This window comes from Sinohyriopsis cumingii, chromosome 1, assembly GCF_028554795.1.
Source record: "Sinohyriopsis cumingii isolate HCF-2022 chromosome 1, ASM2855479v2, whole genome shotgun sequence".
In the NCBI taxonomy this organism is placed as follows: domain Eukaryota; kingdom Metazoa; phylum Mollusca; class Bivalvia; order Unionida; family Unionidae; genus Sinohyriopsis; species Sinohyriopsis cumingii.
The window spans coordinates 24,276,062-24,302,279 of NC_142961.1; the positions used below are offsets into that span (position 1 = coordinate 24,276,062).

The 26,218-nt window shown below is 40.8% G+C and overlaps 1 protein-coding gene and 1 long non-coding RNA gene across 3 annotated transcripts in view; one reads left to right on the forward strand and one right to left on the reverse strand.

Moving 5' to 3' along the window:
* Positions 1 to 1,849: 1,849 nt before the first annotated feature.
* The window catches only part of LOC149806560 (uncharacterized), a 152,943-nt gene continuing 128,574 nt past the window's right edge, over positions 1,850 to 26,218 (reverse strand). For both annotated transcript variants that reach the window (XR_016420560.1, XR_016420558.1), the window contains one exon: positions 1,850 to 2,492. This is a non-coding gene — a long non-coding RNA (uncharacterized LOC149806560). The remainder of the gene's footprint in view (positions 2,493 to 26,218) is intronic.
* LOC149806561 (cell cycle checkpoint protein RAD17-like) overlaps positions 23,771 to 26,218 on the forward strand; it is an 80,875-nt gene continuing 78,427 nt past the window's right edge. The window contains exon 1 of the mRNA XM_089954712.1: positions 23,771 to 23,924. Coding sequence (XP_089810838.1) covers positions 23,922 to 23,924 — 3 coding nt within the window. The 5' untranslated portion in view covers positions 23,771 to 23,921. The remainder of the gene's footprint in view (positions 23,925 to 26,218) is intronic.

Below are 26,218 nucleotides of genomic sequence, written 5' to 3' on the forward strand. Positions count from 1 at the left end.
TTCAATCTTCAACCCTTGTGTCAACAATGATGTTCAGGACGGACATGCTCATGTATGTCCGGTCCAAGTGGACTGTTGTTGATAGGACAGATACAAGTCTATGGATGAGGAGAGTTTATATAGAAAGACAAGGATGTCTCAAGAGGGTACTTGTGTATGGACCGGCAGTTAGAAGGAGTTTAAGAAGAAGAAGAAGATGTGACAGATGCCATCTATGTTAATATTAATATTAACATAAACCCAAAGGCCCTTTTCAGGGCCAGCCATATTTCTCGAAAAGAGATAGCCTTTCCATTGCCTACCCCTTTTTTATTTTGTTTTTTATTTTTTTTATAAAAAAAAAAAATAGAGACCCTCCCTGTTTCAATTTTACATAGACCCTATATTGTCCCAGGGGTTTTTGGCCATGTTAAATTTACATAGACCCTATATTGTCCCAGGGTTTTTGTCCATGTTAATTCCCATAGACCCTATATTGTCCCAGGGTTTTTGTCCATGTTAATTCCCATAGACCCTATATTGTCCCACGATTTTTCTCCATGTTAAATTTACATAGACCCTATATTGTCCCAAGGGTATTTTTAATGATAAGTCCCATAGACCCTATAATATCCCCCTTCACTACTGATAGATGGGTTTATAATGTTATTAATTCCTATTGCAATGCCGTTGTGTGAAAGATAGATGGGTTTATAATGTTGTTCATTCGTATTGCAATGCCGTTGTGTGAACGATTGATAGGTTCATCATTTCATTCATTTCTATTTCAATATAGTTTTACGATCGATAGGTTCGTAATTTGCACTGCTTTTCAATATCGTTTTATGAATGATAGGTGAGTAATTTACACTGCTTTTCTGAATCGTTATTTGAACGATACATAATTACATTCTTTTCTAAATCGTTAGTTGAACGATACATAATTACATTCTTTTCTGAATCGTTATTTGAACGATACCTTCAAGACTTTTTATACTGAGGTGTAGGTCACTTTTATTTTGTTGATCGGTGATAGGAATTCACCTTTGTTTATAAATTCCATTAATGTGGAGTTTTGTTTTCTTCGTTGAGTTAATTGTTGATAGTTCCATGTTAGGAACTTTATAATTTTCCTTATCTTTTGATTATAATGGTGTCAGATTTGTTATATTTAAATTGCATTTATAAATAAACATCTTGTAAACGCAGTTGCTTTCGGTGTCTTCCCTAATCCAGTCCCAACCCGGCTTCATCCTGTGACATTCAAAAGACATGAGTAGCTATCGGCCAACATACGGAAAACCTCTATCAGATTTGTTTGAAACGATAAAGTCAATATAGTCTCTTCCACTGTCAAAGGTAGCTTCGACAATAAACATCCATTTTACGGTTGCACTAGACCACACCGAACAAGTTTTATGATGGTAATGCTATTTTCATGTTATTGCTCGCAGGTTAGTTTAAATGTTATTTCTATCTCGTTCATGCGCATGTCAAAGTTTGATTGCAAGTGTAGTGACTTCCTAGTTATCAAGGTAGCATTAACATAGAACTAAAGTTCGTATTTTTCTTTCTCTTGATTAATATCCGACGCCATCTCTTTGAAAACATTTTTACCTCAAGGTGTTAACATATTTCTGTGTGTTGATATTCTGTATGCAATAGTTAACATCATCTTACTAGTACTATCCATAGGAATGAGAATTGTTTTTTCCACACAGTGCGTTCAATGGAAACAATAACGGTAGTCATCATTAAATATGTTCCGCTGATGTTATAAAAAGAACACAAATAAAACAAAATAATGAGGAGAAAACACAACAGAGTGAAATAGCATCCAGAAAGAAAAACAAAGAAAACAAGAACTGCATGCTGATAATAGTTTTATATCATCGTGTAACAAGACTAGTAGTAGAAGTAGATTATTTAGAATTTTCTTCAAATATCGTACAATTATATTTTGTTATTGTTGTCCTCAACTTGACCTTCCTTTTCTTTTTATGAATGTCGTTTTCTTTTATCGACCCTTGAAGAATCGGCTCAGATATCAAGGAGAGTAATGTCACGATGGAATTTGTAAGGAATTTTTTAGAAAGTGCAATTTTTAGTATTATAATTCAGAATTGTGTGCCTTTAATTAAGTCTATCATTGTTAAAACTGTATTATTGTAACATAAATTTTCAGTAGAGATTACTATTGTTCATATGTACTACAGCATTTGGACATTACACCAAAATATATTACTGTATTTAATGTATATTCTAATAAAGAAAGGTAGCAATGAGGACATACATAAGAAAAACGATTTACGCCAACAACATTCTCAGCCACTGACGTAAAAAAGAATAACGAGAGAAACTAATACAGTCAGAGTCTAAGTTTTGCACTGTAGGCAGATTATTGTTGGAAGCGGAATGCAAAATGGAGGAACCTTCGTTGTTTTTCGGAAGCACGAGCAGCCATCCGAGCTCCAAGAACAGGTAAGTTGAAGTTGCGTGTTATAATCCACGACCTATTAAAGACAAAGCAAATGTCTGTCAGTAAAGGAAGAACAATATCTACATTCCGCTCTCGACCGCCTAGTCAGAATTGCAACGTTGCAGACTTCAGGATCTGACTTCCTTTTTCCAATTCTAACCAAGAACCTCTCAGTTCACTAGCAATGTAATATCCACATCACAGGAATGACACAGCACGCAAAAAGGAGGCCAGAATGACCTCTCTCTCTCTCTCTCGCTCTCTCTCTCTCTCCACCTGAGATCTGTCCCAGCCATAAATTAGGCGTGACAATTCCTTTCCTTATATATATATATATATATATATATATATATATATATATATATATATATATATATATATATATATATATATATATATATATATGGAGGTGACATTGTGGGGGGGGGGAGATAATCTTTAATATTAAATGAACATTTCGAAACAATGTCAAAATCTCTCTCCACACACACACACACACATGCACACATATATTATTCATGTATTTATCGCAACTGGTCAGTTCGATTGTTCATTCATTCTTTGCTGATCGACGAATCACTCCAGTCTTCCAGTCATTATAAAATATATGTATATATGTGATATTATGACCTATATATCTTAAGTAAATTGAAAGCATATTAAATCTACGAATTATTTCATTTATCACTCACACTTTCTATGTCCTATGGAAAAACAACTTGACGAAAGTCTAGTTCCACGAAATAGTGTAAAGAGGGTATAAAAGTTATGTAAGAGAAAATACGATTTTACAACCACCCACCCACCCATCAATATATATATATATTCAGTAATTTGCATACAAGCATACAGTGAAATAATTCAATTTGAATTCACAGAAAACAAATAAAATGGTGGGCTTTAAGAAAAGATTTTAAAATATATTTAGTCATTCAACAGAGGAAATACCGCCTTTTTCGTTGTTAAAAAAAAATCTTACTGCATGAAACCTGTTTCGTATTTGTTCTTTTTTTGTAAGTGTTCGTAATTTTATTATTTCTCAGTAAAATAAGCTATTTAAAGTATGCACACATTTGAATGAGCTGCAAAATAAACAGTCTTACGTTGTTTCGTTTCATTATATATAACAACCCCATTATCATGCGTACTATCGGGGTTTTGCTGCCTTAAATGCATATTTGAACAGGCCGATACACCATGGAAATATTGAGAAATATAATCTTTACAAACAAATTTAAACATCACATTTTTATGTCTTGGTCGAAACTTAATAATATTTCACTTGGTCCGAATCAGCCTGGAATTTTGGCCGAATCAAGCAGATATCTGGGCCGAATCAGCCGGTAAGTTTTGCCGAATCAGCCTGGAACTTGTACCAAATCAGGCATGGTCCGAATCAATCTGTTACAGAACAAAATAGTCGACAATGATCTATACACATCGCCTTACATAACATTTACAATTTGGTAAGCTGTGGTGGGGTCCCTCAGTACACTGGCATAAAGTCTAAATCGATCTCACAAAAAACAAAAATGTTGTTTAGACCCATATCAGTAAGGTTATGCTACAACGATCAGATTAAATTGGTTGTGTACAATACTGTGTATTGTTTATCAGCAAAATCTTGGATTTCAAATAACCCTTGTAGTTTTTCAGACTTATTTTGGGAACCATTTCCCTAGAAAGATAAAATAAATGTGTGGTTTCCAGGTCATTTTTGCTATAACCTTTATTTCAACTGGACATCATAGTTTAAATGGGTGACAGCTCTAACCACTATTGAGTATTGTAATCCACATTATCATTATCTAACCATTATTGAGTATTGTAACCCACATCATCATTATCTAACCGTTATTGAGTATTGTAACCAGCGTTATCAGTATCTAACCGTTATTGAGTATTGTAACCCACAATATCATTTTCTAACCATTATTGAGTATTGTAACCCACCTCATCATTATCTAACCATTATTGAGTATTGTAACCCACATTATCATTATCTAACCATTACTGAGTATTGTAACCCACATCATCATTATCTAACCGTTATTGAGTATTGTAACCCATATCATCATTATCTAACCGTTACTGAGTATTGTAACCTACATTATCATTATCTAACCGTTATTGAGTACTGTAACCCACATTATCGTTTTCTAACCGTTAGAGTACTATAACCCACATCATCATTATCTAACCGTTATTGAGTAATATAACCCAAGTAGTGAATGGGGCCACCCTAGCCTCAATGGAAAATTAACATGGAGAAAAATCGTGGGCCACTCTAGCCTCAAGGGGAATTTAACATGGGAAATAGTCTTGGGCTACTCTAGCCTCAAGGGGAATTGAACATGGAGAAAAAACCCTGGGCCACTCTAGCCTCAAGGGGAATTGAACATGGGATTTTTTTTAAATTTTTTTAAATTTAAATTTAAATTTAAATTTTAAAAAGGGGTAGGCAATTGAATAAAGTCATTCTCTTTTCGAGAAATATGGGTGGCCCTGAAAAGGGCCTTTGGGTTTATGTTAATGTATCCATTAACATAAAGGGCACCGCATTGGTCTTCTTCTTGTCCTTAGGCTGCGTTTCACTGTAGGACCGTAAATCAGGACTCTTTTGAGGCATCCTTGTCTTTCTACGTAGATCCTACGTATACACAGACTGGTGTTTGTCCTGTGGACAACGGTCCACTTGGATCGGACATACATGGGTATGTCCGTCCGGAACATCATGGAAGACACAAGCGTAGAAGATTGCACATCGGTCCACATCTTGAAGCGACGAGAACAAGTGAATCAATGCACTGAACTGCGCTTATTTATAGGTAGAGGAAGGATTGAAACGGATTGAGTTCTTTCACCAATCCAAACACGCGTTACAAAATTCAGTCAGCCCGCATCCAATCCGAAGAGATTAGTCTGTGACGTCAGTTGGTCTATATAGATTCGCTAGCGCTTGTGTGCAATCAATCTATGCGACAGTGATTCAACATGACGGAAATTCAGAAAACGATCCATTGGGGTGCACCAGCAGGGGCGACCGCCCAAGGGAACCCGGACTTGCTTTCAGAAGAGGTACATTGGGATTTTGTGGATTTTCTTACCTCGCAAGAATTTGTTCCGGAACCTTCGTCTCATTCTTCATTACCGCAAGTGGAGAATTTTAGACAGAGACAGAAAGAAGAATTGGAGAAATTTATGCAACGACAAAAGGAAGCGGAACAAGCTTTTCTCCTACAGCAACAGCAACAGCAACAAGAAGAGGTAAGAAAAAAACAGCAACAACAGCAAGAAGAAGTAGCAGCAAAGAAACAAGAGGGTGAAAATCAAACGGCTACGGTACTGTTGGACATTTTAGCGGAGTTAAGAAGTCTGAAACAAATGTATCAGACTTCTTTATCACGACCGAAGAGAATACGACCTTCCCGAGCTAAACACGCCAACCCTGTGACTAAGCCTGTCGTACCACCATTAGTGATTTCAACCCAATCATCAGAAGTAGGCCTTGGCCGTGGCAAAGGCTTAAGGCAGTTAAAGTTGATTGGTTAAACTCACTCCTACACCATAAAGAAAAAAGGCCCTTTTCAGGGCCACCCACATTTCTCGAAAAGAAATACAATTTCAATTTGCCAATAACTCAAAAATAAACCCCACCCATTTTACCCTTATAGTACGTGTCTGTGTATGAGTGCGTGAGTGTAGCTTCTTATTTTAAAATCAAAACTCAAAGACACTTACCTTATATCATTCATGTATTCTTTTCTCCATTTTTTACAATCCAATTCACAATTCACAACAGAACACTTTAAAAACTTCGTACACTTCTTCTTTCTCATTATTTAGTCTCTCTGTTTTTTTAATTTCTTCACCGTTTTTTCCTCATTTTCTTCCCTTCTTCTTTTCTTCTCCTGTTTCTTTGCCTCTTTTAAATAGAATTGTCTTCTTTCTTCCTCTTCTTCCTCTGAAGAATCACTCTCTTCTTTCGAAGAATCCCTCTCTTCTTCCGAAGAATCCCTCTCTTCTTCTGAAGAATCCTTCTTTTCTTCTGACTCCTCTTGTTTTTTTTTTGGGCAATCTGGAGACCAATGTCCTTTTTCTTTACAATAATAACAGGTATCTTGACTTTTGTCTTTTTTAGCCCCTGTTTTTTTTTTCTTTTTTGACGGTCTGGACACTCTGAAGACCAATGCCCTTTCTTCTGACAGATATAGCAAGTATCCTGACTTTTATCTCGAAAGGAAGGAGAGTAGTCCGTAGGCTGGTCTGAAGAGAATTTTCTAATGACCCCTCGCAAAGCTCTGACGAAACGTTCCATCTGGGTAGTCTCTTCCATCGTTGTGCTCGGTTTGAGAGTGAAATGAATAGTGAAAGGACAAGACACACACCCTTTTATATACGTTGGTTTGTCATGACTATAAATTAGTCTATGGTGTTTAAACTTGAGTCATTTGACGTTTTGCACTCAAGATGAAACGATCTAATTCATTCGAGAAGAAAGAAGAAGAAGAAGAAAGTAAGAGGCAGAAACGTGATCTATCGCCTCGTACCAGGGCTGAAATCTTGGCACAAATTCATGCCAGTGATTTTGAAGAGGACATGAGTGAACCAGAATCCGAACCCTCTAAACCAAGTTCACCACCCTTAGTCAACCCTGAAAAGTACTATTCCATTCGAGAGACGGAAAAGCGCTCCTCTAGAAAATTTAGAACCACGGCTTACACCTACACGGTGAAGTTTAAAGATTTCAAGGCCGACGTACCCTTGGAGAAAGCAGAAGGGTTTATCACCGAGATGTGGGATTCTTTGCTCACCTCACTCAAGCGACAATGTCAATCCAAAGAAGACGATCGCTTGACACTATCCATAGATCACGACGGTTTGAAATCCCCTGTTTGGATCGAGTTTAGCAGACCCGCAGAACTAACCCCTTCCAAAGTCATGGACAAGATTCAACACGTACAACAATCTAATGACCAGTTTGACATCACCGATGGTAAAGCCACACTGAAAATGGCCCACGTCTCTCTTCCTCAAGGGACAGGACGCAAAAAGATGTTATTGGTGGACGACCTTCGCAACACCAAAACAAGTCTCGTCCGAATTAACAACCCTCAAGACCAGATGTGCTTAGCCCGTGCCATCGTGGTGGGACGAACCTATGCCAACAAGAACGACACGGTAGAATGGAAAAGAACCTGGGAGAACATTCGAAAATCGAACCGAACCAAACAACGAAACGAAGCAGAACTCCTGTTGCAACAAGCTGGCCTGTCCAAAGACACACCCTGTGGCATTCCTGAGATGCAAAAATTGCAAGATGCCCTAGCTCCACGCTACACCTTGAAAGTGCACCCTCAAAAAATGCGCGGACCTCTGTTGTTTCGAGGCCAAGACTTTAAGGACGGAAAATACATTCATGTTTATCATCACGATGACCATTTCGATACCATTACCACTATCACCGGATTCCTGGGATACAGATATTACTGTGAGAAATGTGACCATGGTTATAATAATCAAGAGCAACACAAGCATTGTGGATGGAAATGCCCAGGATGTTTGGCCTCTCCACCCTGTCTGAGCGAAGAACCAGTGCCTTGTTCGACTTGTCTGCGCACGTTTGTCAGCCCTACCTGTTACCAACAACATTTGAAAACACAAGGTTCACAGAAGAAATGTGCTTGTCAACTCCTGAGATTGTGCCCTACGTGTAGACAAGGCATACGTACCAACAGTACCAAGGCACACGTATGTCGAGGAAAGAAAAAATGTCACATTTGTCACCACATCGTCGACTTGGAACACCAATGCTACGTGCAAAAATACCAACCCCCACCAGAGAAAGAGGACGGTCACAAGAAGAAAGGCAATTTCATCTTTTTCGATTTCGAATGCATGCAAGAGACCGGCATTCACATTCCTAATTTCTGCGTGGCTCATCGAGCGTGCGAGAAGTGCATTCAAGAACCTATCTTCAGTCATTGCCCTCACTGCAGCAAGATTCCTGGAGGGCGTGAAAAAATCTTTCGAGGACCGAACACGTTAGCCGATTTTGCCCAATGGGTCTTAGATCCCATCGACAAGACGTGGAGCCAAGAGGACATCGAACGTTACGGAGATTGTCATCGTCATGCCACAGTGATGGCTCACAATTTCTCCGGATACGATGGACAGTTTCTTCTCAGATACTATACGGAGCGTCCTAAAGTGACTTTGAACGGAGCCAAAATCATTTTCATGCAAGTGGGACAAGTGCAGTTTAAAGATTCGATGAGTTACTTGGCCATGCCTTTGAGTCGAATGCCTAAAACGTTTGGAATGACAGAAATGGCTAAAGGGTACTTTCCTCACTTTTTCAATACGGAAGCCAATCAACATGCCGTTCTACCCCATTTACCTGAGGCTCAATATTACGACCCCGACAACATGCGTACCGAACAACGAGAAGCTTTCTACGCTTGGTACCAAGCTCACGCCTCGGACCCTTTCGACTTTCAGGAAGAAATGCTAAAGTATTGTCGTTCTGACGTGGACATTTTACGGCGTTGCTGTGGAAAATTTCGAGAACTGTTCATGGAACACGGAGGGGTCGATCCTTTGAAAGAAGCTTGCACCATTGCCAAAGCGTGTTCCTTAGTGTATCGACAACGATTCATGCCTGAAAACACCGTGGCTGTCATCAGTCCTTAAACGACCCACTTTGTCAAACGTCAATACTCGGTCAAAGCCCTACGTTGGTTACATTACTTGTGCGACAAAGAAGACAAGTGGATTCAGCATGCCCACAACGGAGGGGGCGAAAAGACCATCGGAACGTATTCGGTCGATGGCTGGGACTTAGAAAACCCCAAGATCGTGTACGAGTTTAACGGTTGCTTATTTCACGGATGTCCCGTCTGTTACCCTGACCGTGGCACTAAAAATCAGTTTTTGCAACGAACCATGGAAGACTTGTACCAGGACACTTGTCAGCGGCGCCTAAAGTTAGAAAAGGAAGGATACCAAGTGGTGGAAATGTGGGAACACGAGTACGATCACCGTATGAAAACCGATCCCGAGTTTAAACGCCTCGTGGAAGGTTACCAGTTCATGGACCCGCTAAACCCGAGGGATAGTTTGTACGGAGGAAGGACCAATGTCACCTGTTTGCTGTACCAAGCCGACGAAGAGAAAGGAGAAGAAATCAAATACTTGGACGTGTGTTCGCTGTATCCCTACGTGTGCAAATATTGTCGCTTTCCTGTAGGGTACCCGCAATTGTTAACGGAACACATCGACCTGAAAAACATTCGACAATACGAAGGCTTGATCAAGTGTAAAGTTTTGCCTCCCACGAACCTATACCATCCCGTCTTACCTCACCATTGTCAAGGCAAACTGATGTTTCCATTGTGCCGTACTTGTGCCGAAACGTGCAACCAAGATCAGCCTTGTTAGCACACCCAGGAAGAACGAACCTTGACGGGAACCTGGGTCAGCGTAGAATTGTTCAAAGCTCTGGACATGGGATACCAACTGTTAGAAGTGTACGAAATTTGCCACTTTCCCAAGACACAACAATACCGCAAGGGTGACCCTACTCAGAAAGGCATTTTCGCCGACTACGTGGATGCCTTTTTGAAACTGAAACAAGAAGTCAGCGGCTATCCTTCCTGGTGTCACACTCCCGAAGACCAAATAAAATTCAAAGAGATATACTACGAACAAGAAGGCATCTCTTTAGACCACATCGAAAAAAACGAAGGCAAGCGATCGTTTGCCAAAGTGATGTTAAATTGCTTGTGGGGTAAAATGGCACAACGACCGTGTTTACCCAAGACGGAATATTTGACAGAACCTTCCCGCTACTTCCAGATGATTCACGACAAAACCAAATACATGAAACACGTGGACGTCGTTCGCGAGGATTTGATCTTGGTCAATTACGAAGAAGATCTGGACTTTGTACAAGACGACCCCTTTGGAAATGTCATCATTGCGGCTTACGTGACAGCCCATGCTCACTTAAAATTGTACGAAGCTTTAGAACTGTTAGGGGACCGTGTCCTGTACTTTGACACGGACAGTTCCATTTACATCCATCACCCGATTCAACATCACCCTGACATCGATGGAGACCGTTTAGGAGCCTGGACAGACGAGCATCCCGACGACAAGATTCTAAGTTTCGTCAGTGGCGGTCCCAAAAATTATGGCTACGAATACTGGGACAAACAAGGAGAAGTGCACACGAAGTGCAAAGTGAAAGGATTGACTCTGAATTATCGTACCAGTCGAGTGGTCAACTTTGGGGTATTGAAAGAAGCCTTGCAATCGGGAGAGGATGGAAACTTTAAAGTGACCACCTATCAACCGAACAAGATTGTACGTTTACCCACTCACCACATCGTCAGTCGACCCTTGGAAAAAGTCTATCAAATTGTATACCAGAAGCGAGTGCGACTTCCCAATCACTTTACGTTGCCGTACGGTCACGTCGGTATTGGTCTGTATATAAAAAGGAACCCTAGGCAAGATCGATAGTTCATTGTTCATTGAAGTAACTTACCATGTCGTTGACGAAGAAGAAACCAGATTGGTTAGGAGTCAAATGTTGGACATCACCGAGACCAGGGTTTTGAGGCTTGGACACAAGAGGTGGCCCAGTATGCACGAGAGTTATTGAAGGAAAAAAGTTACTTTTCAACCTGTGTTAGTGACGGTGCCAGAAGAACCCGTCACCCAGGACAGGACTGTCGTGGACAGGCCTGAAAGACCCTTTCGGGAGGACACTTGTGTGACCTTACCCCCTACTATAGAACTGGTTAGAACTTTACCCAAAACATGTGGTTGTTGTACAGACACTTGTTTTTATTCCACGTTCATGGTTATCATGTACCTTTTATTCTTGTACTTAAGCCTTTGGCTTTTATGTATTTTTGTCTTTCGTATTCATGTTTGAAAAAAAACATTCAATAAACGTGTTCTGAAAAAAAGTATATAAACTCTCGTCTTGTCTGTTTTCGTGTCACAAGTGACATTCCTAACACTATGGCTACCTCTGCTGTCTCTGCTCCCTCTTCCTCTACTGTCAAAGTCATCGACGAACACTTAGATCGTGCCAGTTGGGAGGCTTTGTATCTTCGCCATCCCTTTAACATGCTCATTGCTGGACCTAGCGGTTCAGGCAAAACCGAATTCGTCAAACGTTTGATCGAACATAAACATCATTTGATCGATCGACCCCCTCAACGAATCGTGTGGTGTTACAAAGAGTGGCAATCGGCGTACAGCCTCTTGCGAGAAAGTCAAGGCGATTCCATCGTGTTTGTGGAAGGCATTCCTAAAGAAGACGACGGCATCGTCTCTGACTCCCGTCTAACCCATTTGGTCATTTTTGACGACATGTTAGGAGAAGACGAAGAAGAAATTAAACTGTGGTTCACGCGCAAAGGGCATCACCGTAATGCCAGTGTCGTTTACATCACCCAAAATTTGTTTCAACAAAGTAAAGCCCATCGCACCATCAGTCTCAATGCGCATTACGTGGTCTTGTTTAAAAGCCCTCGAGATAAATCGCAAGTGCAAGTCTTAGCCAAACAGTTAGGAACACCTTGGCTGACTCAGGCGTACGACGATGCCACTCAAACTCCACACGCCTATTTACTCGTCGATTTGAAACCTACCACCCCCGAGTATTTGCGATTTCGTACCCACTTGTTTCACCACTGGTGCCAAGACGGAGGGCCTGTCCTGTACACGTCTCAGTCCTCGACTTCATTTCCCTCCACATAAAAAAATCTATAAAAACTTCAGACCCTTTTTCGTCTGTCTCACTCTCAGTGCGAACATGACGTCCCTTCAGTCGCATCTTCCCGTCAAATTGATTCGTGCCTTGTATGGCATCAGTCGAGAAAAAGATCCACAAACACGAGCTCGTGTCTTAGAAGCTAGTCTCAAAGAAGTCTTACGATGGTTCACGGTGACGGCACGTCAATTACTCCAAGGAATCATTCAGATTCCTCATCAAACCAAACGCTTTTTTGATCGAAACAAAGTCGCTTTGGTCCAACTGGCCGATCCCCGCATCGACACTCAAACCAAAAAACAAATCATTTTGAAACCTGGAGGGAGCGGTACTCTAGGAGGGGTCATCATTCGCTCACTCTTAAGATGGGATCCTAATGCCCCTAAAGTTATACCCAAGACAAAAGTCCAACGAAGCCCCAAGAAGAAAAAGACCAGGTCCCCAAGGAGAACTTCTCCAGTGGCAGGACCCTCCTCTTACTAGACACCAAACCGGAAAAAGAAAAGATGCCCCCAGAAAAAGAAACAGAGAAAAAGTCCCCAGAAAAAGAAAAGTCCACAGAAAACTAGTCGCAAGAGAGGCACTTCGGCCAGGACGCAACCTTACACTCGCAAACCACGACCTGCCACGGCGGTGACTGCGTCTCCGGCAGCCTCACGTTTGTCCACTTCTCCGTTAATGACACCCAGAACTGAAGAGTACTTGGAGACGTTGATCACACCAAGAACTTCTCCGTTGATGACCCCCAAAAGAACTTCCCCAGTGGCAGGACCTTCCAATTTAGTGGCAGTGGCTGCTGCTCACAAAGTACCTTCTCCCAGAATCAAAGTTCAAGAAAGATCGGGCATGTTACAAAGTTTACTGGATTTGTCCAAGCAAGAACTGGCTCGATTTAGTCCGTTACGTACCCCTGCACGACGTGTCATGCCTGTCCTCAAACTAATACGACGTAAAGACAATCAGTGGCGACGCGTTCCAGTATAAAAAAGGCCTGTGACCATGTCGGGTATCAGTGTTTTTTGGTGCTCCTGAAGACTCAAAGATGTCACCCTCCAGAAAACCCCAAGGAAAGAAAAGGAAAGGACTGCCACCACGTTTAGCCAAACATGGGGACATGTTATCTGTCCTGTCCAAAGCTTCTCCACCCCTACGAAAAAAACTCATTCAAACAGCCTCCAAAGAGGTCATCGATACCGTGTGCGAATGTTGTTTGAACGTTTTGAAATTCACGATCCCTTTGTCCAAACACCAGAAACAATGCTTAGGCAAACATCGTCACGTTCTTCGCCAAATGGTTCAAAAGAAAATTCCCATTCGTCAAAAAAAGAAGATGATAGTGCAACGTGGAGGCATTTTACCTCTCTTGTTAGGCCCCATACTGAAAGGAGTCTTGGGAACCATGTTGGGAGGACTGGTGGGAGCAAGATAAAAAGGCCTCGGAAGTTCCAAGATCTCAGAATCGACCCCTGACAACCCCATGGAAGGACGAAAACTAGCTTTAGTGCCTTGCAAACGATGGATGGAATACCATCGGTGGCAAGAACAACACACCCCGCATTTACCTCCCAATCCCAATTTGAGCGAGATGTCCCAGTTACAACACGAATTGCAGTCCTTGATGGATCGCCAAGATTTGTCCGAAACAGAAAAATCGCAAAGTACGGTCAACTCTTGCAACGACTGCAACTCTTTCACCAGAAAGCTTTAGACGAAACAGCTCTACCCACTCTGAAAGATTTTAAGACCTTGATGAAAAGTCCAGCACCATCACCAGTACCAGTACCAGTACCAGTGACCAAGACAGAAAAGGAAAAGAAGAAGAAGAAGAAGGGTTTCAAACTCCACCAGAAAAAGTACGCAAGTTAACAACACCACCTACCTCCAGAATTGGATGGATTAAAAAGATGACGGCCACCCCTGCTTCATCACAAGAGAAAAAGAAAGTGAAGACAGAAGTGAAGACAGAAGTGAAACAAGAACCGATATCCCCCGCTCAGACATTCTCCTCCTCTTCAACACCTATTGCCGGTCGCACACGCAAAGCATTGCAATCCAAGAAAATACCCCAAGAGAAAAAGAGTAGCATCCTCCAAGAGTGGGTGCCTTATTAACACACCAACCAACACAAAAAAATGGAAAAAGTCTTAGCCAGCATTTACTACGATCCCTCCCATCCTGCAGGTTACGCAGGAGTTCAAAAATTGTATCGTGCTGCCAAAACGCGACTGAAAAGTCTCCGTTTACCTCAAGTGCAACGATGGTTACAAGAACAAGCTACCTACACTTTACACAAACCCATTCGACGCAAGTTTGCCAGAAGTCGCACCCGAGTGGAAGGCATCGATCATCAATGGCAAGCCGATTTAGCCGATGTCTCTCATTTGGCCAGCTACAATCGTGGCTACAAATATTTGTTTTGTGTCATCGACGTCTTTTCCAAATTTGCTTGGGTCGTACCCTTGACTTCCAAATCGAGCAGCGAGTTAGTGCGAGCCCTGCAACGGGTGTTGAAACAAAGCGGTCGTCACCCTCTTCGATGGCAAACTGACAAAGGCACCGAATTTCTGAACCAAGCTTTCCAAAAAGAATTAAAGAAACGTGACATTCATTTTTTTACCACCGAGAATCCCGAAACCAAAGCCAGCATCGTGGAACGTTTTCAACGCACTTTGAAAGATCGCATGTGGAAATATTTTACGCATCACCACACTCTGAAGTACATCGACATCTTACCGCACCTGGTGCAAGCGTACAACCAATCTTACCATCGAAGCATTGGACGTGCCCCGCAAGACGTGACTCCCGACAACCAAGTGTTGGTGTTTGAGCGCATGTTTGGTACGTCCCCGACGAGGGCTGTCCCCAAGAAAAGTGGATAGTTGGCCGTAGGAGATTGGGTGCGCATTGGCAAAACCAAACGCACTTTCGACAAAGGTTACTTACCTAACTGGACGACCGAATTGTTTCGCGTCACTGGACGAGTGCATGGCCGTCATCCTACCGTCTATAAATTGGAAGACATGAACGGAGAAGTGCTCAAAGGAACGTTTTATTTGCCCGAGTTACAACGTGTCACCAAAAAAGAAGACGACGTGTACGACATCGAAAGCATTCTCGAACTCAGAACCCGTAAAGTGGGCAAACGACGTGTCAAAGAAGTCAAAGTACGTTGGAAAGGATATCCACCCAGTTTTGATTCTTGGATCGACGCTTCGCAAGTCATCGACTATAAAAAGAAGTGACTATCATGCCCTTTCACACAGCAGACGCAGCTACGTCGACCACTCCTCCTTCACCTAGTTCTTCTGCGCAAGATTTACAAAAACAACCCTTGTGGGTGTGGTGTGGAGAACGTGTGCCTAAAACGCAAATCGTCTTTTTCTGCCAAATCTTCGTGGTGTATTGTGTCATCGGGGCAGCCATCGCCAATTTGAGTTTGCAACAAGGAGACAAACAATTGTGGACCATTTTATTGAGCAGTTGCATCGGTTACCTGCTTCCCAATCCCTCCCTGAAATTCTCCTCGAACGGAAACCACGGGAACCTTGTGTCCAGTGCCAGTGCCAGTCACCACTCAAATCACCACAATCAGAACCCCATTTTGGGCGGAGACACGCCTCTGACGTCCAGAAACCCCTCGGACAGCCACAGAACTCTGGAATTATGAGTCACCAAAACCAATTTTACTTAACCTTACCCAGTGACAGTTCCATGGAGGTGTTTCCCAACAACACGTTGTGCTGTTACACGGCCAAATTACCTCAGGCCATCCCCTTAGATCACGAAGCCCATTGGGAAGTGGCTTTAGTAGAAATGATTCACCCGACCCAAGTCCTCAATGTCCTTCCTAATCAAAATTTTTTTGATGTGGAAGTTCATGACGAACAATTGCAACAGTGGATGGATAGCAATGTCAAATATGATGATTTGGTCAGCACCATAGCCTCCAGGTTTAATGTCTTGTTTCTGAAAGCTTTGGAGCATGTTAACAAAAGTGTCACCATGGAGTACCACAAAACAGCTCGTCGCTTCTTGATGAAATTTGAACGCAGTAAAATCCTGTCCATTTTATTTTGTCCTGAATTGTATGACATGTTGGGCGGGGACATGAACCTGAGAATGAGTATGATAAAGAAAAGTGAATTACCCATCGTTTACGACAACGAGTCTTTTAGCAAGTTATTTCGTGCCCCGGTAGAACTGAACCAAGGACTGAATTTGATATTTGTGTACTCCGATGTGGTGGAGTATAACGTGGTGGGACACACCTCCGTACCGTTACTGCGTGTCATTCCTTTCAAAGTGGATTCTGCCACGAACACTGACGAGGAAGGTGGAAACACTTACCACGTCCACCGCGAATTTGTACATCCTCACTATTTGCCTGTCAGTAAGTCGTATTTGGACACGGTCAACATTACTATAAAAGGAGATTTGGGACAAAATATTCCATTCACCAAAGGAAAAGTCACGATTCGTAAGTCATGTATCCAGTGTACCGAGGGGTTGCTCGACAGCGAGGACACGGTTTAGGAGATATGTTAAAATCGGCCTTTCGTTCGGTGGCCCCGGTGTTGAAACCGATGGTGACACGCGGATTGCACGCATTGAAAGATGCGGCACTGACGCAAGGCAAAGAATTGCTCCAAAATGTCATCATCGACAAACAAAACCCTAAAGAAGCCTTCATGAGGGCAGGCAAAAATGTCTTGCTGCAAACGGGCAAAGACATTTTGGGTCACCGAGAAACAGCTATAAATGCCCTGCACGCTACCGAGTCAGGCATTCAGCAAGGACAAGGCAGAAAGAGACGACGAAGAAAACACCCTTTCACCAGACTTCAAGCGAGAAAGGCCAAGAAAAGAAGAACCGTTCGAGACTTAGACGTTTTCGATTATTGAGAAAGAACAAAAAAAAAAATGATGCACAGAGAGTCTTGCGCTTGTTCCAAGACGGAACTGGATCTGTTTGCCATGCCCCCCACGATGATGACCATGCAAGAATCCCAGTGGGTGGAATTTCATCCCGTCTCCTCATTGGCCGATTCCGCTCCCATCGAGTTTGAAATCAAAGGACAGCCCGAAGATTACATCGATCTGAATAGCAGTTACTTCTACCTGAAAGTCAAAATTCTAGATAAGACTGGAGGTGCTATAGACGATGAAGCAGTAACTCCCGTCAACAATTTCATGCATTCCTTGTTCAGTGGAGTGGACTTGTACTTGAATAACAAACTGGTCAGTATCAGCATGGATACTTACCCTTATCGTGCCTACCTGGAAAATCTCTTGACGTACGGAATAGATGCCAAGAACACTCATCTCAATGCCTGTGTGGTATGGGAAGCTGACGAACCTACCAAGTTTGAAATATTGGAAACTGATGAAAAGAAAGACAACAATGATGGATTTGTAGAACGAAGAAAGAGAATCACGGGAGTCGACACAAGTTTAGAACTGATGGATCGTTTGCATTTGGACATGTGGTTGCAAGAAAAGTATTTGCTGAACGGGGTGGATGTCCGCCTGAGACTGAATCGTAGCAGTGCCGCTTTCCATTTATTGGCTGATAGTGACGGTTACAAAACCAAAATCCTAGAAGCCAGACTCTACGTACGCCGTGTGGAAGTGTTACCTAAAGTGGGAAACGACATCAATCAGACGTTGAGCAGAACGACTGCCAAGTATCCCATACGACGCGTGGAAGTGAAAACCTTCACCATTACCAAGGGACAGCGATCCATGATCGAAGATCATCTGTTCCAAGGACAGTTACCCAAACGTTTGATCGTTGGTATCGTCGAGAAAATCAGCCTTCAACGGAGCTGCCGAAAAAAATCCTTTCTACTTTCAACACTTTGGCGTGTCCAAAATCGAAGTCAGTCGCGATGGCAAGACCTTGTGTACCCGACCTTTCGAACCTGACTTTACCAAGAAGAATTACTTGAGATCGTACTTGTCCCTGTACGAAGCCACCGGCCAGTTAGGAACCAACACCAGTCACGGCATTACGTACGAAGATTATGCAGGAGGCTATGCTTTGTGGGCTTTCGATTTCACTCCAGACCAAGGCAGCGACGAGGGACATTTCCACCCTATAAAATCCGGCCAGATTCGTGTGGAAATTCAGTTTAAAGACCGAGACCCTGATGAAACGGTGAACGTCATCCTGTATGCAGAATTCGATAATACGATAGAAATCAACAGTTTGAGAGAAGTCATCCTAGATTACTAGAAACCATGGAAGACTGTTCTCCCTCTTTACCTAGTGGAGAAATTTTGGACATGAAATGTGAGGAGACCGTGGAAAAAGAAGAAGTGATCATGATGAAGTCAAGATGGCCAGAACAAGAAGCCCATTTAGTCTCCTGTTTTGCCAAACACTTGGTCGACAGAATGACGGAATTGATCAAGAAAAATTGCTATGGATGTCAAAACGATCATCCCAGTCAAATTCAACACGATAAATGCCTGATGTTGAGTCAAGAAGAAAAATTGGACGAGTATCTGGACGAGGCTTGGAGTCTCATCTCGAACAAAGACGTGTTGCATCAGTGGTATAAAGACTTGCGTAAACATTCTTGTCCACCATTAACCACTCAAGAGATCCATCGTATCGAAGCAATCCTGAATCAGAGTGAGGAAACAGAACGAATAACCGTTTATTCGTCAGACATTTTCAAGCAAAAAGTCAGGATCGAATTGACGACTTATTATTACCTGTGAAGAAGAAAAAAACACACACAAATCAATGGATACCTGGGAACTTTATTACCTTTTGAACCACAGTTCGTATACGGCTTCTTGGAATCCTGTCGTCTGTGCTAAAGATGAACTCTCTCATCGCAAACCTCAAGACCATCAAGCTTACGTGATCAACACGGACGACAGTCATCTCCCAGGAACCCACTGAGTAGCCGTCTACTTTCCTCAAGAAGGATGTGTGGAATATTTCGATTCGTACGGATTGCCCCCTTTGGAAGACGATATCATCGACTTTATGAGAAGAAATGCTCAGACCACCCGATTCAATAATGTGAAATTACAAGGCACAGATTCCTTGGTGTGTGGACAATATTGCGTGTATTTTCTGCATCATCGAAGCCTGGGCTATTCCTTAGAACATTTAGTGACTCATTTTGATCCTCGTTCTTCTTCAAGAAATGATGTGAAAGTAGATCGATGGTTTTGTGACCATTATGCTTATCTTTTGTCTCAAGCTAGGAAACGTAGTGTCCATCAATGGCCTAATGATTTCCAACAGTGGAAATCACAATTTCATTCACAACGTTGTCAGCCCTGTTTAAAGTAGATTGTGAATTGAGGAAAAAATGTTGGTGATTTGAAAAAATTGTTTGATGTTATAGTGTTGGATTATTGTTAAAAATGTTAGAGTTGTTGTTGGTTAGTGTTAAGTGATTTTTTAATAAAAATGTTGTGTTTTGAGAAAAATGCCTTTGTCTTTTGTTTAGCTATAAGAATGTTGGATTGATGCTCTTTGACTTCTTACTATCCCTCTCATGACACTCACTGTACATTGCGACTCGAAAACCGTGTGGGGGATGTTTTCCTTCACGTCCGCGCTTTGACTTTAAGAACCGGTTTGTTTCCAGTCTAACCATCCATTGTCGACTCATCCTCCTAAGAAGATGTGTTCCAAACTAGCTAAGCTCAACGAAGCCTACGTGAATTTGCATAGGGTCAGACACAGTCTGATACCGAAGCCAGAAGAAATAGAGAATGTGAGAATGTTAAAAATCACTGAAGACCTGATAGAAGAGCTTTTCAGAGAAGAAATGAACAGGGAAAAAGAAGAATGGACAGAGAAGTACAGACTTCAGAGACAGCAGCAACAGCAGCAACAACAACAACAGCAGCAACAAGAACCTGAAGCTGACAGAGGCTTTGTCGATTGTCGTATCGACACCAAAGAGTTCTTCTTCTCTTTCCGAAGAAGCAGACCTATCGCCAGAAAGTCTATCCTCAGAGGACATCGCATTCTTAGAAACTAAAAGATTGCCATAGCAAACAAAAAAAAAACAGCCCTTTTCAGGGCTACCCAATACTCTAGAAAAGAAATAACTATCCATTTGCCAATGTGTGTAGGTAGAGTAGTGTGAAAATAAACACTAACTCTTTTTAAAAAAATGTGAGGATATGTGTTTGTGAGTTTGTGTGTTTGTAAGTGATCGAGTACGTTGGTGTGGATAGTAGATTAAAATGATGTCTTTATTTGGTGTTTGAGGTGTAGATTTCGGGGTTAGATTGGATTGCTTTGAGTATGTGGATAGTCAATTGAAGTGATTTATAAAAAATTTTAAAATAGTGATGGATAGAATAAAAAAGTGAGTGTTTCTTTTAGGTCCGCGCGTTGTTTTTTTTTTTTGGTCATGATCTAGGTAAGATCAATTTTATGTTTTTAGGGGGATGTTTTCCTTCACGTACGCGCTTTCACTATAAATTGAAACTCGTTCGGCAGTCTAGCTACCCTTGTTGATTGATCAACACAAGAATGAATAGTAGCAGAATAAGCAAACTTCTTGAACTCCAGATACATCTGGAATATGTCAGGCGCCTGGTAAATGAACTGGCTGCGGAGGCTATAATAGAAGAAGAAAGAATAAAGAAGGAAGAGGAGGAGAGAAGACAGAGGGAAGAGGAGGAAAAGAAAAGAGAAGAGAGGATGTCGTACAATATTCCCGAGACAGAGGATTGGGGTGCTGAAGCGAATCATCCTCCCTCTTCGCTCCCCAGAAGAAAGGTGAAAGGAGACTGGGAAAGAAGATGCGTGTGTGGCGCCAGGCCAGGAAGGTGCAATCATTAGATAGTTGCATCTGGAGTTCAAAAAAACAGCCCTTTTCAGGGCTACCCAATACTCTAGAAAAGAAATAAGTATCGATTTGCCAATGTGTGTGTGTGTGTGTGTGTGTGTGTGTGTGTGTGTGTGTGTGTGTGTGTGTAGGTAGAGTAGTGTGATTATAAACACTAACTCTTTTTTCATAGTGCGAGGGTATGTGTTTGTAACTGCTCACGTAAGTTTGTGTGAATGGTAGATTATGGGTTTCTTTATTGTTTCTTAGCGTATGTGAAGAGTATAGTTTGGGTTTTGTAACCGCTCACGTACGATTGTGTGGATAGTAGATTATGGATTTTGTTTATTGTTTCTTAGCGTATGTGGAGAGTATAGTTTGGGTTTTGTAACCGCTCACGTACGATTGTGTGGATAGTAGATTATGGATTTTGTTTATTGTTTCTTAGCGTATGTGGAGAGTATAGTTTGGATTTTGTAACCGCTCACGTACGATTGTGTGGATAGTAGATTATGGATTTTGTTTTAATGATTTGCGTGTGTAAATTGTAGATTTGGGGTTTGTTTATTGTTGCTTCACTTATGTGGATGTATATTATATGAAATGAGAAAAGTAGGGGATGTTTTCTTTCACGTCCGCACGATGTTAGGTCATGATCTAGGTAATATCAATTTTATGTTTTAGGGGGGATGTTTTCCATCACGTACGCGCTTTCACTATAAGAACCCACAGCATTCGTCGTTCAAACCATTCTACAAAGAAGATGGCTTCTAACCAAACTGACAAAATGCAAACATTGCAAGACGTTTTGGACAATTTAGGAATGATGGAGCAGATGTTAATAAGACTCGTTGAAGACCACTATTCCTATAGTCCCCATCGTGTAAAGATGGAAATTAATAACTTAAGAAAGGTAAAGGATAAGATAAGTGGTGTAATGAAAGAGATAAAGGAGGAGAAGGAGGATGAAGAGGAAAGGATAAAAATACGCAAATGGAACGAAAAAATTGAAAAAGAAGAAGAAAATGAGAAGAGGAAGAAAGAAGAGGAGGAAGAGAAGAAGAAAGAAGAGGAGGAGAAAAAAAGGAAAGAAAAGAAGAGAAAGAGTGTAGGAGAGAAAATAAGAAGTTGGTTGAGAAAAATAAGAAATTAGAAGCAGAAGAAGAAGAAAAACCAAAGGCCCTTTTCAGGGCCAGCCATATTTCTCGAAAAGAGAATGACTTTATTCAATTGCCTACCCCTTTTTAAAATTTAAATTTAAATTTAAATTTTAAAAAAATTTTTAAAAAAATCCCATGTTCAATTCCCCTTGAGGCTAGAGTGGCCCAGGTTTTTTTCTCCATGTTCAATTCCCCTTGAGGCTAGAGTAGCCCAAGACTATTTCCCATGTTAAATTCCCCTTGAGGCTAGAGTGGCCCACGATTTTTCTCCATGTTAAGTTTCCATTGAGGCTAGAGTGGCCCAGGGGTCTCTGTAATGCTAATTCCCATTGAGGCTAGGGTGGCCCCATTCACTACTAACCCACATTATCATTATCTAACCGTTATTGAGTATTGTAACCCACATTATCATTATCTAACCGTTACTGGGTACTGTAACCCACATTGTCATTTTCTAACCGTTATTGAGTACTGTAACCCACATTATCATTATGTAACCGTTATTGAGTATTGTAACCCACATTAACATTATTTAAGCGCTATTGAGTATTGTAACCCACATCATCATTATCTAACAGTTATTGAGTATTGTAACCGCACATTGTGTTTATCTATCCGTTATCGAGTATTGTAACATACATTATCATTATCTAACCGTTATTGGGTATTGTAACCCACATTAGCATTATCTAACAGTTACTGAGTATTGTAACCCACATTATCATTATCTAAACTTTATTGAGTATTGTAACCCGCATTATCATTATCTAAACGTTATTGAGTATTGTAACCCACATTATCATTTTCTAACCGTTATTGAGTACTGTAACCCACATTATCATTATGTAACCGTTATTGAGTATTGTAACCCACATTATCATTTACCGACGTTGTCAGTCCTAGTAAACAATTCTAACCGTTACTGAGTATTGTAACCCACATTATCGTGTACCAATGGTGTCAGTATGCTTCACTGTTAAGTGAATGCATTGTATTATATATATTTTGTTTTTCGATTCATGTTTCCCCAGTTAGAACTTAGGCATTGTGTACGAAGGGGATGGGCCGCCCTCATCCTCCATCCACCCTGTATTATTGACGAGTAAATTAATAAGTTGTCCTGTAAATGACACCCACTCCGTCAGCAGTATGGACACAGGTTGGGGGGATTAATTTATCAGACTAATGAACATGTTGAGCTTAAAGTGTTGATTTAAAACAAAACATATCGTGTTTGCGTTGTTTCTCTCTCTCTCTCTCTCTCTCTCTCTCTCTCTAGATATATATACACACACACACACACACACACACACACATTGTAAAGGCACCCAAACGTACTGTATGGACCCAAAATGTAAACGTTTAATAAACTTAACATAACGCATCAAACCCATCCCACAATGTGCTCCAAATTTCCCAATCCCCAAATGTCCATCCAGTATGCTGGTCAGAGATGATTTTTATCTTTTTCCTTATCTGTTTTTTTTTTTTTTTACTGTTAAAGTAGGTCTGTGTTCGAGTTTCTCGTGACTGTTTGGAAATATATTGTTCAAATATAATCACTTCCTGTCATGGCGCCCGATTCGAAGCTGTTGATTGTGTCTGCTGTTTCATTTGGAGACAATTGCAAAATTTGCAGGCTGTCGTGAAATTTTTACATGCTTTGCATGAAATCAGAGTACAGAAGTATAAATATCATAATTAATGGTAATAAAAGAAAATACTTTGCTTCTCTGGCAAATTATTTGTGGAATTGATTGTAAACTGTTGCACTTGTCAGTATTACAGTGTAAGACGTATCATAAGATAGTTTTATTTTGTTGCTGCGTCTTACAGCCAAAATAACGGCCTCGTGTAGCATGTTCCCAAGTCGACTGACAGGAGAACGAGGGGTAAAATTTTCAGGAACATCTCACACTTAGCAGCCCATATCGAAGCACATCCACAAATTTAAATGTTTGATTTTACTTCGCTGACTTTATCCTGATGGACTCAGAATCTGACAAGAGCAAATGGAAGCATTTTCATGTTCCATTCAGCTGGTTGGAATGCAAGGGAAGCCAGGAATGCTAGAATTGGATTAGATTGAAGAATGTTTTTTACACAAAACGAATATGAATATACAAGTACTAATACTAGAGGAAGATGGTCAGTTAAATTTTAAATAGTTCTGAGCCCCTGTCAGCAATGTCGATGATCTAGGTATATAAATAATCAAGTTACAAACTATAACAATTTAATAAAATATAGCAAATGTATTCAATAATTTCATCGAAAAATTTCCCATTTGCAGTTTCTGTCGAACCAATAGAATCAATGACCTATTCACAGTTGCTAATTATTATTTCATAACATGAAATTAAAGGTCTTAAGTGAGAGAGTATTTCCTTTCACTGTTGTCTCAGCTGCTCATCTGTCAATCACTGTCTTCCTCTCGTTTCTCTTTGGTACTTCCGATACCTTTGCAATGTGCTCTCCTGGCACTTTCGGATCTGCTCCTCTGACACTTCTGGTGCTTTCTCAGTGCACCTCCACACAAACTGCTGATGTCACTATAAATGCCTACCACCTGCTCTCCACGTCTTTTCCCATGTTTAGATCCTTAGGTGTCACTCTCTTAGGGATGTATAATATTGTTGCCTTATCCTTACTCTGATCTCAGGAAAATTCTTCATACTCTCACAGACCTTTCATTAGAATAATGGTGAATAAATTAACATGTCAACTCACACACTCAAATCTAAATTTTCCGTACCTTCTTTGTTCAATAATAATTTTGCTACTATAATTAATATTATTAACGTGTTCTAATACATGCATTCACATCACTAATTGTTAACTTCTCGATATGGTAAACTATGATCATCAGTAGCAATTATATGCATTTCCTACCCTATGAATTATAAAAGATGAATACAAATATACAAATATCTAATTATGTGTGCATAAGTCCAATGATAATTCACAATCTTTATATTCATATACTGATAAAGCAAGTACAAGTTCTAACACATTTCTCTAATAAATTCAGATATGCATTACAATGCAACATAGTAGCAAATTACACAATCCACTTTGATTCCAGTCCAACAATCTACTATATGTTAATCTTGCATGTTAATAGTGTGCTATATGCTACATTACGATATGTTGATAGTTCAGCTATACATGGAAGATTCCATTCTAATAAACTAATTACGTATAATGTATCAATCTTACAATACCTACTTATGAAAGTAAGACAGATATTCGTGTGAAGATATTTTTCCTGAAGAATCCAAACCTAGAATTCCAACTAGAATTTCCTTCCTGCTTTTAACAAGTGCAGAACTTATGCTACTCAGTAATAGTCTAATTGCTCTCAACTTCTCTATGATCCACCTCAGTGAGGTTCCCAGAGTTTTGAACAAAGCAGTTGCTTGTTTAAATTCCGCCCTAGGTTTGAATCTCTCAGATTTGATTGGATATGGTCTGGTCTCTTTGAAAACTGCTTTGATTAATTTAACACTTGTCACTCTCTCGTTTCCATTTTCCCAAAGCCAGAAATTACTTTCAAGTCAGTCGTGACATCACTGACGGATTGCAAAACAAACCTCTGAGTCTCTTCCTTGTTGGCCTGGTTGTAGAATTCCTTATTGCATTTAACATGGAAGGGTCATAGTTAAACAACAGACAGGCAGTTTCCTTGTGTTCAGAATCAGGTCTATAGTTGTAATTTTACATAATACATATTGACATTATCCAAGGTGTTCTTAACTACGAATTAACTATATGAAGATATGTATACATGAAGCATCAGCAAATTTTCCCACAATGTGACAATATTTATCATCCTTTTAACCAGTTTTGGCATTCCTGGCTTCCATCTCATTTGAACCAGCTGAAATGTAAGTTCAGTGGAACTTGAAAGCCTGTCCATTTGCCTATGTGAGAATTATTTATTTAGGAAGTAGACAAGAAACAAAGCATGTCATGTATGGAGTGCATTTGCATGCTTCCAT